The sequence below is a fragment of the Poecilia formosa genome, unplaced genomic scaffold (genome assembly GCF_000485575.1).
Source record: "Poecilia formosa unplaced genomic scaffold, Poecilia_formosa-5.1.2 Scaffold301, whole genome shotgun sequence".
In the NCBI taxonomy this organism is placed as follows: Eukaryota; Metazoa; Chordata; class Actinopteri; order Cyprinodontiformes; family Poeciliidae; genus Poecilia; species Poecilia formosa.
Window position 1 is genome coordinate 859,373 of NW_006800240.1, and position 21,130 is coordinate 880,502.

The following is a 21,130-nucleotide window of genomic DNA, read 5'->3' on the forward strand; positions in this document are numbered from 1 at the left end:
AAGGTCAGGAAAAAGCTTTAATTAAGGAAAAAACATAGTGCAAGAGACGAAAGTAATTTAGCTATGCTAGCTTGACTATGACAACCGTAACATGTAGATGTGCTGTGGAATTTGGTTTTTGGTTTAGTTATAAATTAAAAGAGGTGACTAAAACACACAAACTCTGACAGATCATCAGTGGAGCTGTGCTGTGTTAGATTAGCTAATAGCACCAGCAGCTAATGTACCACTGATGTGTTAGATTAGCTAATATCATTGGTAGCTTTGTGTTTATTCCACAACAATTCGAATAAACCTTGTGGTTCCTGAGATGTAAGGAATTCCTCAAGGCTGTGTCTTTGGCCACAGTAATCTTTTATTTATTCTGCTAACTGAGACATTATTTAACCAGAAAAATTTTCCTTTCCATCTCTTTGAAGTAGCCGTTTCAGTATAAAATTAAATTTTCCCAAATGTAAAAATGATATGCACCTCGGAAAGAAAATAACATTCATGCTGCATGTCCTTCAAACTCCTAATCCAACAACCACCGGACTGAAGTGTCTCTACTGAGCCACAGAAATCGGCCTGACATGATCAGCTGCCGGAGCTCAGGTCTTGTGAATCAGACAGGAAGCAAAAACTCTCTGTTTTCCTCTGATTCGAACACGTTTCCGTCTCGTCTCCGTTCGAGTGGATTTAACCGAGCATTTCGGAAGCAGAAAACAACATAATCGTTTCACGTCCCTGTGTTTTCACCAAAGCTGGGTCAAAATGTCAACTGAAATCCCCGTGGGAATTACAAACATCCGCAGCATTTCCAGGAAGTCCCAACAGATTGCTAACAATGCCAGCTTGTTGTCTTATTGCTGTTTCCTGCATATGTGATCAGAAGGGGTTTATACGGCTTCATGAAAACTGACATTTCTTGCAGAACATTTAGTTTTCGTCCCATTACCTCGGCAGAATGTGTGACTCCTTGTTCCTGTCTGTGCAGTTCCTCCATCGCTATCGGTCTTCCAGCAGTCCTTCAACGCCACAGCCGACTACCAGGAGTCAGTCACCTTCACTTGCATCACTTCAGGATCTCCTGATCCTCTGGTCACATGGCACAGGTAATGCCTTTTATACTTTCTGTTCATAGAAAAGAATTGAAACAGAAAAAAAAAAAAAAACTTAGCATATAAAGTAAAGGAAAGTAATCAATTTTCTTTTCCTTTAAGAGTGAATATTCAGCATTGCCTCTGATTGAAATATTGTAATATGGCTCGTAATTATGAGATTCTGCTCCACATCATCAAACTTGCATCTTTTTTTTCATAAAAAAAAAGATACATTTACCCAGTTTTTTATGATCCTGAAAATATTTAAAATTTACTTCAGATATGTCTATTTCTCATAAAGTTTTCATTTTTAATTTAGTTTTTTTAAGCATTTTCCAGGAAATACGCCATTTTGATTTGATCCAACAACCTTCCACTATGCCCAGGGTTTCCCCCAGTGTATTATAAGCCTGGCGGGCCACCAGGCTTTACTTGGGCCCCTACCAGGCTTAGCATTGTTAATTCTTTTTGGGTTTTTTAAATAATTGCCCTTTTTTAAGACTTTATAGTTGGTGTTTAGGTATTAATCTTCCAAAATTGTATAACTATCAGGTGATATTTTCAAATTTCCTGCCAACTTTAAACATTCTTAACTCAAAAACATGGCCGCCAGCCGTAGCGCCCTGAGCTCTGGGCTTAGCAAGTTTTCTGGGGGAAACCCTGCATGTCATTTAAAGTTCATGAACATAAACTGAATCCGTACGGTTTCTATTATCACGCTTGTCTTTTACCCATAAGTCACACACTCTAGATTCAGTATTTTCAGTTGCAGACAACAAAGATATCATGTCGCAGCTCTAATTAAGGAATCTGCAATCCGCCCTCACACATCACCTCCAACAGCTGCAGAAAAAGATCAAATGTCAAACAGCAGCAGTGCGAGAATTTGCACCAGAAGTAGTTGACTCTCTGCTATCCACTCTTCTCTCCAACATCCAGCAATTAGCTCGCTCCCACTCAGCAGGCAATTGTGACAAGCTCTTTGCACCTGGGCATCTGTTGATAGCACTTTATGGGGATTCAATTGTAGGTCATATTGTTTTCCCTGCACCATCTTTTTTCTGTTTTCTGTCATTCTGCCTTTCGTCTAAACGGAGCACAGAGGCGGTGTTTCCTGCAACTATTTTCATCGCTGCGAACTGTAAAGATGTCACAAACAGTTGTAACTGTGACACGCTTCGCTGCTCCGGCGGGTTTCTCTGCGACTTGTTTTACACGCGGTGCCAAAGTGAACAGAAATCGATGGTTCTCTGGAAGAAAACAGTCAAAAAAATGAAGCGTTCTTTAGAAACTCACTGCAGGCGAGATTTAATTTGATGGAAATGGTTAAAATATCAAAAGCTGTAACTTTTTCTTTCCTTTTTTCCACATTTTTAGGCACTAATAGCAAAGACGCATCAATCCTTTTAACAAATTCACCTTTTACCACATTAGAATAATCACATTAGAAAATCCAACCTTTACTTTGAGTCGACTAATTAAGTGCAAGAATTTGCAGGGTTTTAGCACCTACGCTAGTAATAATTTACACATGAAACCTCTTTTGTCAAAAGGACAACATTTAATCTTCTCCGGTGATATTTGGAAATATTTGAGCTTGCATTATGTGATCTTTAACCATTTCTCTCACCCTCTCTCCATCTCATCAAACTTGTGTTCAGGATTCAAGTTTAAGATTAATAACTGCTGTTGAAGAAATTAAAAAATACATTTGTTTGTTTATTTAAATGAATTTAAGTCTCCTGATACGTCAATTAATCTTTGAAAATAATCCACTCCATTTAACAATTTCGTAATAATCTTCGACATGTTATGAGTAAAGTCCATTTTTATATTTGTGATGGTAGGACAGAACCAGTTTATTGCTTGCAGATGAAATTAAATGCTAATTTTAGCAACTTTGCAACCAGAAAATGTTGCTCTATTGTCCCAACTTTGAGCTTTGAGTCTGGTGAGTTTTTTGGTTAAAACATGTTTGTTTTTCATTCAGTGGGTAGAAAATGCAGAAATATTAACTCAGGTAAGAGCAGAAATACTAAATAATAAAATTGCTGAAATAAAAATACTCCTAAAAGTAAATTTCTCCTAAAAAGCTACTCAAGTAAACGTAACTCTGCCGTTAATGGATGACAGTCTGACTCAGTGACAGATTAATATTGCTGGTTTGAATCCGGTCACCTCAGGCTATATAGCATAAAATTTAATCTTTTGGTTTTTATTTTCCTTTTTATACTCCAGCCTCTCCCATAAAATCTGACTTGTTAACTTCTACTGAAAAATAAAAGGCTCTGAAAAAATATTTGGGCTCTGTCCTGTGGATGTAATCACTCTGCGGCTTGTTTGACTGCCGCTAATCCAGGTGCTACATATTCTGCTCCGCATTAGTATTCCACTAATCAAATAAAAGCCATTTTAGCGGTAGATAATCAGCAGGCCCACTGACTGGAACAGTGGAGGTGTGTTTCCAGCCTGCAGGTCGCTCACACTCTTCACCAGCAAACAGAGAAAACGTCTTTGACGCCAACAACAAATCACAACCCAATTTAGTTTCTGCTTCTGATCTCGCGCCTCCCAGCATATTCCAGCCTCACAGCTGCATTTCCTGTCAGAGTGAGGCTTCACCTCGTCCGCTGAGCATCTTTGGTAATAGACTATCTGTCAGCAGTCAGTCAGTGTAATGACATCCACTGCTGCGGCGCGTCCTAGACTGTCCACCGCTACGATGACGCCTCTCTTCATTTCCTCTCTGCCTCGTAAAGTTATTATTACTTTGCTTTGGTGATTCCTCCGCTGACTTTAAATGAGGTTTTTCCTACAAGACGAGAAGGTTGGCTTTGTTTAGAAACACGTATAGCTCTATACATATAGATTCAACTACACATGTAGGTAAGTTTTAGGCTTGTCCAGATGGAAATGCATATTAGTTTACATGCATCCAGCTATGCTGAAAAAATTAAGTTTACCCTCCTTTAATTGTTTTGTTTTAGTGACGAAATATTTTTTAAAATCTAATGTTAGAAGGTTTTTATGCATTTATTAAAATCTGAACTTGAGTACTGTTATTTATGAAACAAAAATAGAAAAGCTTTGTGTGAAAAACTATCCATAATTCATCAGCTTATAGAACCACCTGTTTTATATAATTGGTTGAGTTCATTAAGGTTGGATAATAAATCAATCAATAGATAATGCAACTGTTAGATTAATCAATAATTTCACTGAAATTATCCAGAAACGCACAGCATTCTGGGAAATGTAGGCAGAGGAAAGACTTTAGTCGCTCAACCTCATGGCTAGCTAAGCTACATTGGTGGAAACAACTAACTCTCTCACTCCATGGTTACCTAGCAACTCACTCATGCTTTGGTTACCTAGCAACAACCTACTGAGCAGTTTCATGTTTCATCACTGTGTCTTATGATGCTGCGTTCACACCAAACGGGATTTGAACGTCTGGTTTACATTCAAAGTCTATGTGGAGGCGTGTCGAGGGTGTGATTGAAGCATTTCGAGCGTCTGAGGCTGGAGTTGGAAAATCTGAACTTTCGCCTCTCAACGCAGAGCATCAACCAATCAGAGACTCTCCTCTATGTAACGTAGTGACCTGTAGTTGGTACAAAAACAGCGCTGACTGCGACCGTCGTCAGCGCCCAGCCAGCTTGTGAAACTCACAAAACCTCTGAATTATCTGGTGAATTCAAACATGTCCGATGGCCACATCTTATCAATTTCAGTAAAGAAAACCCAGACACTCTCAATATTTCATCCGCCATTGTTCAAAGTAACTGGGAGACAAAAAAAGGCAAGAGACTCATCCTAACACGTCATTATCAGCTGTTGACGTTGTTTGTTCAATAAAAACTGAACAGAAAAAGTTCAGCAGAGACATCTGAGCCGTTGTGACAGCAGAAGCTTTTCACTACATAATATTTTGGTGCAGCTCTCTCAATCTCATTCTCCATAATACAGAGAGACTGGTAACGGGAAACAACGGCTTGTCCCGACGAGCGTCTAGAGCGATTTTGACACATCTGATGCTCATCTAGAGCAAAATGTCAAATGCACACGCGTGTTTTTGACGTGCAAAGTGTGTTTGCTGTGATTGCAACATTGCTGCTTAAAAGTAAAAACAACACACTCTGGTTGAAACCAAAAAGGTCATAGCATCAGTTTGTCAGAAAGTCAGATATTTAAAACAAAAAACAAATAATTACCAACATCGATTGAGATGAAACACTTTTACTGCGATACGTTTTTCAGCCGTATCGAAATAGTTTGTAGACATGTGGACAGAATATGCTTCAGGAACGTCATTTATATCTCGTCCAAAAAAGTTTTGAGATCATTCACTCAGTGACTCATTTTATGATGTTTTTGTCTAAATCTGCTCCAGAAATTTGACATTTTCCCCCCCATAAAATCCGAGTCTTACCCCTGTGGATTACACGGCTGGTTAAACAGCCACAAATAAACAAGCGGGGGAGGCAGCAAACCTGCTTCTCACCATTGTGCTTCTGCTTGGAAGCCTTAATATAGACATGGATCAATTTAGCTGCTTGTTTCTTTCCCCCTGATTAATTTTCCAACAGAGTCCAATGTGAAAAAGACATTAAGTCAGCAGAGCTTTCAGTGCGTCAGAGGAGCGATTTTAGAAAGTGCTGCAGTCCAGAGGTGACTGTAGACAAATTTGAGAGAGGATATTTTTGTTTTATGAAGTGCAGAAGGTCTGAAGGTGTTAGTTTGTGTGTTTGTGCAGGAAGGGGCAGCAGCTGGAGCCTTCAGAGAAGTACATTTTCAGCCAGCTGGAGGGCGGACGCAGCATGCTGACCATCCGAAACATCCGGCAGGCTGACGGAGGAACGTTCTCCTGCAAGGCCTCCAACAAGGCCGGCTTCCAGGAGAGAGAGCTTCTGCTCAAAGTGTTCGGTGAGAAAGTCAACAGTCACTAAATCTGCAATGTTTACATGTGTTAGAAACCAGTAAAAATCTTTACGTTGTCTCCTCAAGAGAATGAGATAAAAATGTATTAACCAAAAGAGTTGATTGGTTATTCAGAGTGTTAATAAAATAACAAGAACTAGTTTTAAATTTAGTTAATCTGGGTTCAAATGAACTGATTCACTGTCTGAAGATTCTGAATTTATATGTAATTTGCAAAATGTTCAGATTTTTTTTACAAAGTGCATTTTATTCTTGTCAAATTTCCACAGCAGTTAATTTTTATCATTAGTTTATTTTTGTCCTTTTAATTGTTATTCTTCACTCAAAACAGTAATAATGAATGACTGTGACAAAAATGGAGAAGAAGCACTTTTTAAATACTTCTGCAGCCAAAATATATATACATAATATATAATTTTGGTCATAAACAGGGTAAACACCACAATGTTTCTCTTTAATGAAAAGAAAATTAGTTACAAAATCTTCAATCTTTTAAATTAAGAATTGGCTACTTGCCTGTATGTTGGCATAAGGGGAAACTTAAAACTAACAAGATTTATCTGCAGTTTTATTGCTGCGTCTTCATACATAAGTAGTAAAACAGGAGTGGAAAATAACTATTAATTGCTTCTATTAAACTTGTTAAGATAACGATCACCTGTTGGAGTCTTTGTTAGTGTTGCTCGTACAAATGACGCAAAGTCTTCTGGAGAGAAATGTTGAGGGCACAGATTAGGTCCGACTCTTCGTCTTTGTTTTATGTAGGAAATTATCCAGATTCACTTCACTTTTTTCTTTCTGTTTTAAATTACAGCTAACAGTGACACAGTGTGACATTATTTAAAATTACACCAGTCAAACGCAATAATGATAAAGTTAGTAGGAATATTACAAAATATTTAGGCTAACATGTTCAACTAATCGTGGGTCACTTTAAAGTTTGAGATGAAAACCTTCTTTTAGTTTAAAGTTCTTAAGAATGTGAGCGCCACTCATTTAAATTCCAACATATTTTTCATAAATTAACTAAAACATAAAAAACAGGCAGTTTAACTGCTTCAAACCCATGTTTTTGTGTTCCTTTTTTCTCAGATATTAGTGTAAACCTTTATTTTTGTTACTTATATTAATGTATTTGAAAAAACATAGGAGTTTAAATCAAATAGGCTGCATAAGGCCAACTTTATTGTTATTTATTAATCAACCATACAAACTAAAATAGAGTAATTCTTTTTTCCTTTCCTGTTATCTGGTGTATCTCCAGCAAATCCAGATGTAATAGCATATCCATTACAGTGAGGAGTGTTTTATGTCCATCCATAAAGTTTTATGGTGAGGATGCTCACAATCTTCTTTTATGCTAAAACGGTTTTTCAAAACCATCAGAGTCCAAAAATGGCCGCCAGCCCACACCACCACCAACGGCTGCTGCAAAGAAATATCTCATTTATCGTTTCAAATTTCGACCAGTTCACATAAATACAAAAAAAAAAATCAATTTCTAATTTCATGAACCTGCTGGCTATTTGCTCTGATATTCCTCTCGCGGAAATATGTGGAGAAACGCTGGTTCGTCAAAATGCGCATTTTAATGGGGGAAAGCTAAGCAGCAGAGAGGAGCTCTCCTTTTTGACTGCACTGTAGGGAAATGCTGTTGTAAGTTAGTTTTATTACTCCTGACCGCAAAGGCGGAAAGAAAACGGGTCATTTACTGTAAATTAGACGAGATATTTGCAGGTGTGTGCGCTTTTTGTTCACCATAATAATCTGACATACCCTACACCGTTAAATTCGTTTCTGAGCACTTTCTGTGGATGTTTGAGTTCTCCTTATTCTTATTCCACATGTGTAGACGTTAGCGCTGACATCTGGGCGCAGAGTTTCTTCTGAAGCAGCCCTTGAGCTGTAAATGAGAGCGTTCTGTCAGTCTTCAGGGATTATTCCAGCTCGTCTTGCTTTCAGGCTCCTGAGTCGTGTGTGTCTGAAAGAAACAAATCCACACAGTGAGGGAACATCTACATGCACAACACCTCTGGGTTAGACATGCCAGCAGCGTGGCTTCAGGGATGTCTCAGTTCCCACCTCAACTTGGTCCATGCTGAAACTTACTAAAATATTATGCAGATTTTAAAAAAATGACGTTAGCAACTTGTTAACTTTTTCTTCAGGCTGAAAATATTACCTGCAGGTTTGGATTGTTCGATTACTAATGTGATTTATTTCACAACCAACTGAAATAAGATAAGACTTTGTTTTTATTTTCAAAAACAACAGTTATCCTAAAACTCAAGATTTTACATGCTAACATGTTAGCATGCTAGCATTAAGTGCAATTTACTCAAATATAGCAGGTGTATTTATTTCAACAATTCTTTGCTTGTTTCTCTAGAGGTAAATACCTTCCAGCTAAATGGGAATGGTAATGAGAATTAGCTCAAATTGCTAGGTTAAAGCTAGCTAAACTACATCAGTTGCGAACATATTAATCAACTAATGAAACATATTCAAATTATATGCTGATTAAATTAACTATTAACTTTTTCTTCAGGCTGAGCAAATTAAAATAAATTTGGATTGTTCAATTACTAAGTTTTATTTAACAACAAACTGAAATAAGACAAGATTTCATGGCTTTGTTTTATGATTTTGCTACAGCTACATCTTTTGTCTTTCATTCTCAGCCTAAAACCAAACATTTTTCAAGCTAACATGTTAGCATGGTAGCATTAACTGAGTTTGCCCAAATACAGCAAGAACTGCAGGTTTATTTATTGCAGTGATTATTTCCTCTTTTTTTTCTAGAGATTAATGTTTTTCAGTTTAAAGTGAATGATAATGAGAATGTTTAAAAATTAACTTGTTTTTAATGTCAAGATGGGAAATTGAGAAGCTATCTGTTAGCTTTGTTAGCTTAGCAGGTCTCTCTTGTAAATAAGCCATCCTCAAGAGATTCTACTGTATAAATCAAGGTTTAATACTATTAATATTAGATTGAAACATTAATCTACATCAAATTTTAACCGGTTACCCAACTAGTGAAACTTATTCAAATTTTATGCTGATAAAAATTAAAATCTGTTAGCAACCTGCTAATTTTTTCTCCATGCTGAGAAAATTGAAAGGAAGATTTGCATAGTTTGATTACTAATGAAGTAAGACATAAAATCTTTTTTTAATGATTTTACTAAAGCTCCTTTTGCCTAATTTTCTCACTGTAGCATGTTAGCATGCTAGCAATACACGAGGCATTGCTGCACCCTCAAATATAGCAAACATTTGTACATTTAACCCAACAATAAATCAAATACAATCAGTTCCTGTGGTGATGTTTATTGGATTAAAGTCCAGATACTATAAATTCAGGAACTTGGGATAACTACGCCATCATCTTGTCCTTAAAAAGTTTCCTTAATTAGCCGGAAATGTAGATTTTTGATGTTACAAGATGAAGGAATGATTTTGTCAGTTTTAGACTCAAAAGATTTTACTTCATTTTTCTGTTAGAGTAGAAAATGATGCACTTCTCTTTATACAGGTAGGTGTGTCTCTCTTTATATTTATGTCCACTGGACTCAATTAGCAGTAAGATGCAGAAAGGTAGACGCACCACGGCTCAGTTTCAGGAGGAATTACAAAGGATCTGAATATTAAATGCACTGCTAGGATTTATTTTCTTCCCCCAGCAGCAATCAGGAGAAATTCATCATAGCGGCTTGGGAGATTTATCTCTGCAGACAAAATCAGAGTGTTCTGCCACTTTTTCTCTTACGGTTTCGCCAGTGGTGCGTGAAATACAATATCTGGTTTTCGCATCACGACATTGTTCTCGCTTCTTCTTTTTTTCCTAATGAGTGGAAACATGACACACAATCCAAGGATCAGCATAAGACAAAAGAGCAAGGAAAGTAAACAACATCAGTTTTCAGCGGTTTTAAATAAACCGAAAAATGTAGATGATGTAGCAGAACGGGCCCAGCGGTGGCTTTTATCATTAGAGCCTGTTGGCTATTAGCGGTGGATCCAGGAGGGAGAATCTGTGCTGACATTTGTTTTATGGATCTGCTCGGCTAAAACAACAAACAACACGCATTAGGCCAATCCGATGCAGCAAGTTGAACATTTTTGCTTCCTGATGCCTGTCTGTGGGTGGGATAAGAGCTTTATGTAACATCAAAACTTCCAACAGAGACGGTAAAAATAAAACTCATCTGAAAACAGCAGCTTTTTCCAGCTTTAATTGTGCAATTTTAAACACTCACACTGCGTGTTTATGTTACTTTCTTGTCTTTTTGACACATAAATAGCATTTTCTAGTGGCTTACGTCATCCATATAATAATGTAATGCCTGGCTTCTAACTGATATAATAAACTGTAATTATAGTGATAAAGGGAGTCGTAATCAAACCGGCTGGATGATGAAGCTTTCAACACTTTTTTCTGCTTTATGTCAGAAGATGGAAGCAAAAACATGCAGTGAAAGGAGAGCAGTCTTTCAATCGATCAGATTTAACGTCAGACTTCGACTGTTTCTGCTTTTTTTTTTTTCCATCTAATGCATTTTATGTTCCAGTAATAACCAGTGATGCAGACACAGTGTGGGCTTTAAAAGGTTAAAGTCTATTAAATATTGGAGATGAATGTTTTTGACTAAAGTAGGATCTACAAGGTTTAAAGTAGAAAGAAAAATTAAATATTTTTACCAGACAAGATCTCAAGAGTATGGGGTTGTTATAAAAAGATGTTTTATTGAAATTATTTCAGCCTTTATTTATTTGTTTCAGTCAGGCTTAAGTACTTTTATAAAGTCTAACATCTATACAGAAAATTTTAGACTTTTTTATTTTATTTTATTTGCAATGATATATTTGAACCACACCTGCAGGATTAATCTAATCAGCCACCATGTTTAATGTTTACCATAGATGAACACTTTTGCTTTATTATTAAAAATTATTTATCTTAAAACTGAATCAAATCTGAGTGGTTAGGCTAGATTTAAAAACATAAACGAATCTCTAGAAGTGACAACTTCCTGTGGAAAATGATGCATAAAAACGACAAAGAAAGAGAGGCTGGATAACTGGGAGAGACAGAGACAAAAGATGTTCAGAAATGGGAAAACTTCAGTTTAATAGTGTCAAAAAACATCTAACAAAGCGTCAAATTAAAATGCAAAATTACTGACAGGCTGCTGAAATAATGTGTAGTAACCTAAACTCACCACATGAGGGAGCTGCAGCAAAACAGAGGAACAAAAAGTGCAAAAACAAATAAAACACGTTTAGCTTAGCACAAATAATTAAAGTGGCAGCATTAAGGTCGACCTTAAATAATAAAGTTTCACCCTCATTATTTGTAGAAATTGTTGGTTACTGATCTGAAATGGCTTCAACAGATGGTCTTTGTTTGCAGAAACTATTCATTGTGGTGTCTTTTGTTTGTTTAACTTTGTAATTTCTGTAATGTGCTGCACAAAAAAACCCCGTAAAAAGTCTTTACGATAATCCAAAACTTTGAAGGTCGTTTAATTCTCGACTCTTCTCATCAAAATGCATCTCGGCTCTCTCTCATTTAGGCCTGAAATATTGCAGATAATTCTTTATTAATAACGTTCCCAGCAGAGGGATCTTGATGAATGGGACGTTTTCCATGTAATGTTTTCACAATGAGGGGAATCTGAGGCAGAGCAGCTCCACATGCGCTGATGATGAAGAGCTCACTCACTACATCGGCCATTCAAACCTTTCACTGTGTGTATTTTGTGTGTTTCTAAGAGCTGCGAAAGTTTTAAAAGCTTTTAGAAAGTGTAATAGATGTGGCCAATCATCCTGAGTGCTCCACGCGTCTCCCTCTTAGCAGAAATCATCCCAGCAGCCATTTGGTCTCATTATGAAGCCTTAAAGTGAGTCGGTCAATTGTTTAAGGTAATTTTGACTTGTTTTCTCCGTGATCTTTTGTCGTTGAATAAAAATAGCTCTAAAGCAGGTTTGTGCTGTTATTTGAGAACCGATACTTGATGCTGAATGAGCTCCAAATTGTTCTGATTTGGCTTTAAAGAGTGAGATTTAGGAAATTATCCCCGTTGCCAAGCAGATCTAAAATATGTGAATATCATGAAAAGCTCATAGAAATGTTTGCAGCCTTTAATTCTTCAGAAAAATATAATATTGCACTTCTGCAAAGCTTTGTGAAGGATTTGGGTTGTTGTAAATGAATATTTTAGCAATCTATCGATTATTCTTACAAGTATTTTTAAAAATTGCTAAAATGAAGCTAAATCTAACATAATAACAGTGTTACCATTGGATATCAACAGCAGTCCATTTTTTTCATATTTGAGCATCTCTAATAGTTACTTTTCTGTAGTTTTGAAAATTAACCTGTAACAAGAACAGCTCACTTTCTAAATTAACCTGAAGAAAAGTTGCACAAATGATATTCTGAGGCAAGCTCACAAATACACTTATAAAAATTGATTTGATTTCATTTTTGTTATTTATTTCAAACAGGTTTTTAAAAACAAGAAAACAAGCAAACGGTAGAAAACGTGCATAAATAAGCAGGAACAAAAAAATGGTTTACTATTACCTTTCTGTTTGAAAGGAGTAGGAAGAAGTGAACACTTATTTAATCCTATCTTTTAGTTTATGTTTTCATCTTCAGTCAGTCTAATAGATGAACTCTCACTTTGCTCAGCCACTTAAAGCTTTTTTGTCCATGTTAGCGACAGGATTTGGCTCCTTTGTCATACATGAAAACAAAACTAACAGCTCTATCGTCATGATGCGCTCCACCACTCATTTGTTGAGATCAAGATGGTGGTTCATTTGTTTTCCGGTTCGTCCGTAAAACTATACTTACGTTAATCATCTGCTGCGCAGCCACCCGCCGCGCACTTCACCGCTGTTCGCTCTGAACACCGGCCACCAGGCAACAGCTCCAGGCGGAGAAAAGCTGCCGTACTCAGTCAGTCTAAGGATGCCTGTTGGTCCCCAGAAAGACGATATAAACCTGGATATTATCATCAATCAATAAAATCCCCCAGGAACAAACTTAAAAATTGGACGTTATGTTGCTAACACTTAGCTTTCATCAACAACTCAAGCGGAAGTGAGAGCGCTGCGCAGCATGAGTAATCACAAAAAGGTGTGCTAAATAAAACATAGTTTAACAAAGCTTCGAAGCAGATGCATTTTACTCAAGGAATTTTAATAATTGAGATACTCGAGTCGTTCCAGGAATCGTTTCAGCCCTATAAAGGAACAGAATTTAGAATATAGTGAAAATGTTTTGAGAATTTCAGCATTTTTAAGGAATATATGGCCTCAGAAAAGCTGTTTCTAGGATAACTTTTTGTTCTGGTTTAGTAAAATCAAACTTTTCCATCATTTCCACCATTCAGACATACAACTTTTTGTTTTTGTTGAAGAAACTTTTGCTTCAATCGGTACCACAGAGCACATCTCCACTGCCAGATGGCAGCAGCGTAAAAAGGTGGTTTCTGTGCAGCTTTTCTAATCCTGCTGCAGGGTTTCTGTGTTTTCTCCTGCCAGTTTGAGATGTTTCTCTGTCGCTGTTTTCTAATTAAAAGATGACTAACTGGCTCTGAATTTCACCTGTAAAAACATTTGAGCGTCCAAACCCTTGATGTCGCTGCATCTTTTCTAACTTCATTTATTTCCTTCTGTAGCATTAGCAAAAATTTAATCACCAACAAGAAACTTATCCACTAATTCTGGCTGGATTTTTCCTTTGGGATTGGGATTTTATTTAAATTCTGCAACAAGCTTAGTTTTTAGCCATAATTCACTTTTTTTTTCAAATATAATGGTAAAAATTTGGACTTAAGTCTCCAACTTTTGGAGTTGAACCACCAAGAGTTGAGACATCGAGGATTATAATGTTAGATATTCAGATTAGGACATTTTTGGTGTTTAAACTATTTTTTTTTTAAATGCAATTTATTCATTCAGTTGCTATACATAATTATTTAGCATTTAATGGACTGGTCAAGATGATTTGTCAGTGCTGTAAAAATGTATTTACATCCTTACTAATTTCTTCCTTTTTATTTTTTTTTGTTTCAAATCATCAAAACAAATGTTAATATAAAAGTTAACCTGAAGAAACAAAATGACGCAAGTTCAGCTGTGAATGGCTCCAGAAACAGTTTCTGGAGTGGCCTAGTCAAAGTCCAGACTTCAAATGCAATTCAGATTTAGATTATCTTTATTGTCATTCAACATAACAGAACGAAATTATGATTCATATTAGGTCACAAACAGAAACCAGCTGGACAAACTATAAAATAATATAAAAAGAAGAAAAGAATAAATGGAGGTTTTATAATTATAAGTGAAATATGTGCAATATGTTTTGTACAAAACATGTTTTTTACATGTTTAGCAAAGGCTAAACATGTACAGAACATGTTTAGCCTTTGCATGGCATTAATACCAATATTACTTTACTGTAATTGCAATTATTGCTGAAAAATGTTAATATTTGCATCTATTTAACACCCATTTCTTAATAATTAAGTCAAAGTTGTTCCAATTCTAAGTAATTTAATAAAAACTGATCCTTCAGCCCTTCTGTAAACGGATCTACATGTTTGCTCTTCTCCACCGTCTCAGGCTGGTATTTACCCACAAACCCGTTTCCGTCCTCAGATCATTGATCTGTTTACTGAAGGTGCTGGGAGGTAAAATAATGCAGGAGTGTGTTGGTGTGTACGTGTGTGTGACCCTCGTGTTTTGACAAGCTCTCCAAATCCCCAGCGATGGCTCCTCCACCCCGAGGCTAGCATGCTAACATGTGAAATTGCCAGAACAGTCCCAGGACTCCGCCTCCGAGCGCCGCTAAAAGCCTTCGGCTCACCGTTTCCTGTTCGCTTCCTCGTTTCCTTTCGGATTTGATGCCACGCTACGTCTTAGCCGCCTGCTAAGGATTTACATGGAGAGAGTAATCCATGATTCATGTAGCACGTGTCGCGCCCTTGACATGCATCAGGGCGTGCTTGGTGCACCTTATCAGGTGGAAGCAAGGAGGGACCGGCCCTCGGTGGCTTTGCAGCACTTATCTGCTCTTAGTGCGTCAAAAGCAAATCACACGGTGTTGGAGAGGAGTCTTCCCAGACAAAAATCTATATTTATTCAAAGAAACACCAAGGTTTGTGCCTCAAAACTTCACCGAAGTCGGTTTTCTGTCGCCGTTGAATCAATGCAAAAAGGGACAAGAGGTCATCGTACCCCACTACATCAAAGCTGTGAGGTGTGACTGCGGTGAACAAATGATCTTGGCCTATATCGTCAGTGCAAAGTCATGCATCAGCTCCGTGTCTAAATCCCGCGGTATCGCCTTCATCTACTCTACTTTACGAGTTGCAGCACACACTTGACAGTTTCACTCCTGCTTCCTCTGTCCTTCCTCTCTGCTCTTTCTTCTCTAATTTATTTCTCTCGTCCTCTGCGGCCGGCCGGCAGTCCAGCCCCACATCACCCAGCTGAAGAACGTGACAGCCGTGGAGGGCAGCGCCGTGATGATCTCCTGCGTGGCCGAGGGCGAGCCTCTGCCTGACATCTCCTGGAGGAGAGCCAGCGACGGACAGACCTTCGTGGACGGAGACAAGGTAGACGCTGCCAGAAAGTCCATCTGGCTCTCTTTCTGTGTGTGTGTTGTTTGCTGCGTCACACACCAAGCGGTCGACTTTAAGTTGTGTAAAACAAATGGGGCATAAGTTAGAAGGGGTGAGGAGGAAGTTGGCCAAGTTTTCACACCAAACAGAGAAATTTCAGTGACTCTAAGAGAGCTTACGTTTTGATTTTTCTTCAAAATTACCAAAACAAATATTCTACGTTGATGCTGTAAAAGTCGTCCTACATGGTTTCACTCAACATTTTAAAAACTACAACCTTGAAAGTGTAACTAAACATTAAATACATCCAGAAAAGTGGGCGGAGCCAAGAGGCAAGGGGGGGGGGGTGGCCAAGTGTGGGAAATCAGAGGAGGGGCAAAATGGCGGATACTTATAAATGTTCTTGCTACATTAAGCCTCTTTCCAGACACCTCTAATGAATTTATCAAAAAAAAATAATTAGTGACAAGTTAGAAACTTTTTCTTCTGTTTTGTTGGAAACTTCCATGGTGAAAACATTTTTTTTTACGCAAATGAATGCTGAAATAAACAAATTTACAGAAAAATTTTAAAATTCACGTAGAAACAGAGATAGCGCCCTGAACAATATTTAATTTTCCTTTTGGGGCCAATAAATTGAATTTGAATTTGAAATAACATTTTTAGACAGTTTTCAGCTTTATATAAACACCGTTTGCTTAATTGTAATTTTTTTTGCTGTATTAACACACATTACGTGACTTTTTAGTCAAATAACAAACTTATAATAAATCTGGAAGCTTTAATCTATGTTGCCTATGAACCGTTCAACCATTTAAGTAAAATATAAATTAATACAAAAATGTCAAAATTCACAGAAACAAGGAGAGAACCTAAAAAACTATTTAGTTTATCAGCAAAATATAAAGTTACTTTAGGTGTTTGTTATGCTTGAACTCATGAATATCAAGCGATAAATTCAATATTACGATGTGTGTTTTTCCAAAATCACCATTGTCTCGTGAATATTAAACTGTGGACAGTACATGTAATGGAAACTGTTTAAATATTAATATTTCATTTCCCGTCTCCATGGTTTCGGTCATTTTATTGCTTGCAGAGGTTAACGTTGTGAAATCTACATTCTGGGGTCAAACGGGTATAATTTAAGGAGCAGCAGACACAAATAGATGGCTGTCTTTTCCAAGCGTTTATAAATGTTAAAAGGCTCAAAGACATAACTTATGCACGTTCGCCCTGCGCTCATACCTGGCTGAGTTTATAGTCTCTCAGGAAATCAGCGCACGCTTTTTATTTTGTTTCGCTCCAGGCAAAAAGAAGCACCAAGGACCTTGAAGTTTTTCAAGGAAAACGTTTCAGTTTACACTTTGTTTGGTGCTTTCCTTCCACCTAACAAGGCATTGTGTGATCCGGCCTCAAAGACTCTGGGTTTGACTCAAGACGTTTCTGGGAGCAGTAATTATTTCTCAACAGCGTTCTGTCAGTGTTAGCATTGGACTGAGGTTTCCACAGAAGGACAAAAAAATAATAAAAAAAACAAAGGAGCCAGACGATCTTTTGCTGGGAAAAAGGTCACGGCGGAGATAAATGAATGTGTGCGTTGGCTCGAATCGCTCGGCTTGATAAATCACAGCCGAAAATGAGAGTAAGTGCTTCTCTCCCCCCACTGCAAATGCAATTATGGAAATGCGCGGAGCAAACCAACACACCTAAACATGCGCAAAGACAAACATGAGTCGAGCGGCGCCCGGGCGTGATGGATGGCAGCAGTCATTTGGGTTTAAGGCAGAATGCTCCTCTCTCAATTTGCTCTCCAATCTGCATATCCAGCCTGCGCTCTCTCCTCCCGCTGAGGCGTCTTGCACCGAGAGGCTTAGTTTTACTCTCTACATAATGCTGCTTGCTTCCTCTCTTTCTTTCTCTGCTAACACCATGACCCATGGAAAGAGAGCGTAATGGGAGGCAGTTTGTAGGATTTAATTATGTGCTGAAGGAGGGTTTGAGTTGGTGTATTGTTTCATTGCTTGGTGTTGTGAGGTAAGGGTTTTATTTGTTACTAGCATCCCAGTGTAAGGAGCTACTGATGGAAGCATGACGGAAATAAACTAGGTGATTAAAACAGAGTTTTGATGGATGTTTCTGAGAAGACTTAAGAGCCTTTCTGTGAATCTCTGAGTCACAGTTATGCTGAAAAAGAGACCAAGTGACTCAGAAATCTACAGAAGCAACCAGCAAGGTGCTTTTTAAAAATGCCACTGATTGTCATTAAGATTGTGTAACTAAGATTTCCTGCATTCTCAATCCAGAAAAAGTAGCATAGTCCATCCTTTCACAATAAAACGTCCACATTCAGACGTTTCTATGAACCTATGAGGCTAAAACGACGACAGCTTAAAGTGAAATGGAAAAGAAATATTGGCTTTGAAAAATGTAACTGAATATATTAACGATTACTCTGAAAAACTTTACATTGAAAGCAAAAAATTGACAGTAATAAATATTTGTTTTGTTTCGCTGCTGTTTTACGTTTTCAATTTCAACATTTTCTGTTGTGTTTGGCGCCACCTGTTGGATTGGAGGTCAGCAAACAAGCAACAAAACTGGGATAAAAGAAAGTGCAGCACATCAGCACCAACACCTCAAATGGATAATTATGGTTAATGTAATTAATATTAGATTAGATTAGATTAGATTAGATTAGATTAGATTAGATTAGATTAGATTAGATTAGATTAGATTAGTGATTTTTTTTAAAGTTCTAAGTTACTCTTATGTATCATTTTGGAAAAATAGTTGGACATATTTTTTTATTTCACTCTGTTGATGAATGCTAGTCATCAATAGCTGCTTCATAACAATGACTAGCATTGGCTTTATCTATTAAGTTGCATTAAATCTTAAATCTATTTGTGATTTATAAAAGAAAAAGGGACACAGTGCTTTGCTACTAACTCAATATTATGACAACTAGATAACAAGGTCAGAAAAAAGTTTTAATTAAGAGGAAAAATTAGCGAGAGAGAGAGAGAGAAAGAGAGAGAGAAAGAGAGAAGTAGCTCAGCTATGCTAGCTTGACCTTGAAAACCATAGCATATAGATGTGATGTGGAATTCGATGTGTTTCAGTTCAATTTAAAAACAGGTGAACCACACACCAGCTCTGATGGATCATCTGTAGAGCAGGTGTTTAAATTGGCTAATCAACCACCACAGTGTTAGCTTAGCTATTAGCAGTGGCAGATAACCTATCAGTGCAGTGTTAGCTTAGCTAATAGCTGCTGTAGCTAATCTACCACTACAGTGTTAGCTTAGCTAATAGCTGCTGTAGCTAATCTACCACTACAGTGTTNCTACCACTACAGTGTTAGCTTAGCTAATAGCTGCTGTAGCTAATCTACCACTACAGTGTTAGCTTAGCTAATAGCTGCTGTAGCTAATCTACCACCGCTTATTAAATAAACATCAAGCCTAAAAATAGAATACTGTAACGGACTGAATGTTCTGTTCTTTGGGCGGTTTTTGGTGTTGAATCCTGATACGCAGAGTGGTGTTGTCTGTTGCTATGGCAACAAGTCTGTGTGTAGCGTAGCCGACACAGAGCCTGAGAAAAAAAGTGGTTTTGAGTTGTTGTTCAGCTGTTTTTCTGCGTTAATTTGGCCTCCAGCGTTGTGCAAAATCTCCGGACGTAAACAGTGGCACAGAGGGTCCATAACATGATCCACTACAGCTTTAATAATGTTTTAACTGGTTCAATAAGTCATATTTTCTTCTTTTTTCCCAAAGCAACACTTATTTTAGATTTTTATGAGGAACAGTTTAGTTCTCATTTATTGAAGCGGTCATCATTTCCTTGTCCTAATTGACTGAGTGTTTCCACCAGCGTGAAATCCTTATCAAACCATCAAATTGTTGGCTGTTTGTTCTTTTTCTGGGTACAGTTTCCTCGTTTTTTCTGCATGTAATTCAACAAAATTCAATGAAACTTTTGCTCCTTTATTATATTTATTATAATAAAAAGGTAGACTTGGAGAAGCAGTCGCAGATGCTACTGTCTGTCCTTCGATTTCAAGATAATTGAAATGTTTAGCCACCGACTGGCTTTGTTTCACTTTGAACCCGTCTCTTTGGCCTCCATTTCCTTGAAGCAGAAAAGCCATTATTAAATGTCATTTTGTTGCCACGGCGAGGTCGAGGTGGCGCAGGACTCATAAAAACCAGGCGGACGCAGCAGACCTGATGTTCATCCCCACCACAAAGCGCCGAGAATCAGACGGGCCTCGCTGACATTTACCACTGACATTTTTAATATCTGAAACTAAAACTAAAGTAACGCAGTCACAGTCTCCAAAATCCATTTAAGAGTTTGTGTGCTTCATGCAAACGCAGAGAGATATTGGTGCTTCCTGTTGCTGTTCCTACATGCGGCTCTGTGTTCACGTTTGGCCAGGTGACTGAGCTGCATATCAAGCAGGCCGAGCTTCAGGGAGCGAGTTTGTCTCCACACACAGGCCCTGTCAGTGGGGGAGTAATTTCCTGACTCAGAAGATTTCCTCTTCCTCTCTCTCTCTCTGTCTCTCTGCTGCCTCATCCTCAGCATCCTCATTCAGTGCCACTCGCCAGGCAAACAAGCGAAGTCGCAAAGCGACCAGAGCCGAGCCTTTAAGCGGCGCTCCACCTCGTTAGCTGAAAGCTTTGTGACGACAAAACGAAAGCCGTTCCAAACAGGATCAAGCCGGAGTCTGGAGCAGGAGAGGAGCGTTCGGGTCGGGGGGCGACAGCAGGGCATTACAAAGAGAGAACTGTGCGTTGATTTATGGGGAAAGCGGAGGCTGAGTGTGCACAGGAATACAGCGGCCTAAATATGCAAATGTACACAAGGATGGGAATACAGATGGAGGCAAACGGTGATGGTGGAAGCTGCTAGCAGAGAGGAGAAATGTCAGAAAACTACAATTATGGACCAGATTTACTTTATCTCTGATCTCAGGATCCCTAAGCCACATTTAAAGGAGGAGAAACGTTCCATAATTTATTTACTTTGAATTGGAGCTGCACAATATCTCAAATCGAATAGAATAGTTGCAAAATCGCAGATTTATATAATCTCTGAAACATTTCTAGAAGACAAGAAACTCCTAAAATGCATCAAAAACATCAATAATAATGTATATACTTTGAATTGGAGCTACACAATATCACAAATAAAATAGAAACGTGCAAATATGTCACATTTCATGCATTATCACTGTACATATTCAATTAACACCAGAAAAATAGTTGTTTTTGTTTTTTGCTGTTTTTGCTATTTTACTTTGTAGATTGCTATGATAAAATCTTAACACCAGTATTGTCTGTTACTTATATTATAATATTGTGATATTGGTCATTGTGTTAAATATCCTCTATGTAATGTTATTTGTTTGAAATAAAGTAAAAACAAAAAAGAGAAAAAAATCTAAACTGTATTTAA

General features: G+C 37.7%; 1 protein-coding gene across 3 annotated transcripts in view; it reads left to right on the forward strand.

Annotated features, from left to right (window-relative positions):
• LOC103152127 (neural cell adhesion molecule 2) overlaps positions 1 to 21,130 on the forward strand; it is a 296,231-nt gene that overhangs the window by 243,004 nt on the left and 32,097 nt on the right. For all 3 annotated transcript variants that reach the window (XM_016660909.1, XM_016660908.1, XM_007572476.2), the window contains exons 6-8: positions 977 to 1,094; positions 5,839 to 6,008; positions 15,510 to 15,655. In XM_016660909.1, the coding sequence (XP_016516395.1) occupies positions 977 to 1,094; positions 5,839 to 6,008; positions 15,510 to 15,655 (434 nt within the window). The remainder of the gene's footprint in view (positions 1 to 976; positions 1,095 to 5,838; positions 6,009 to 15,509; positions 15,656 to 21,130) is intronic.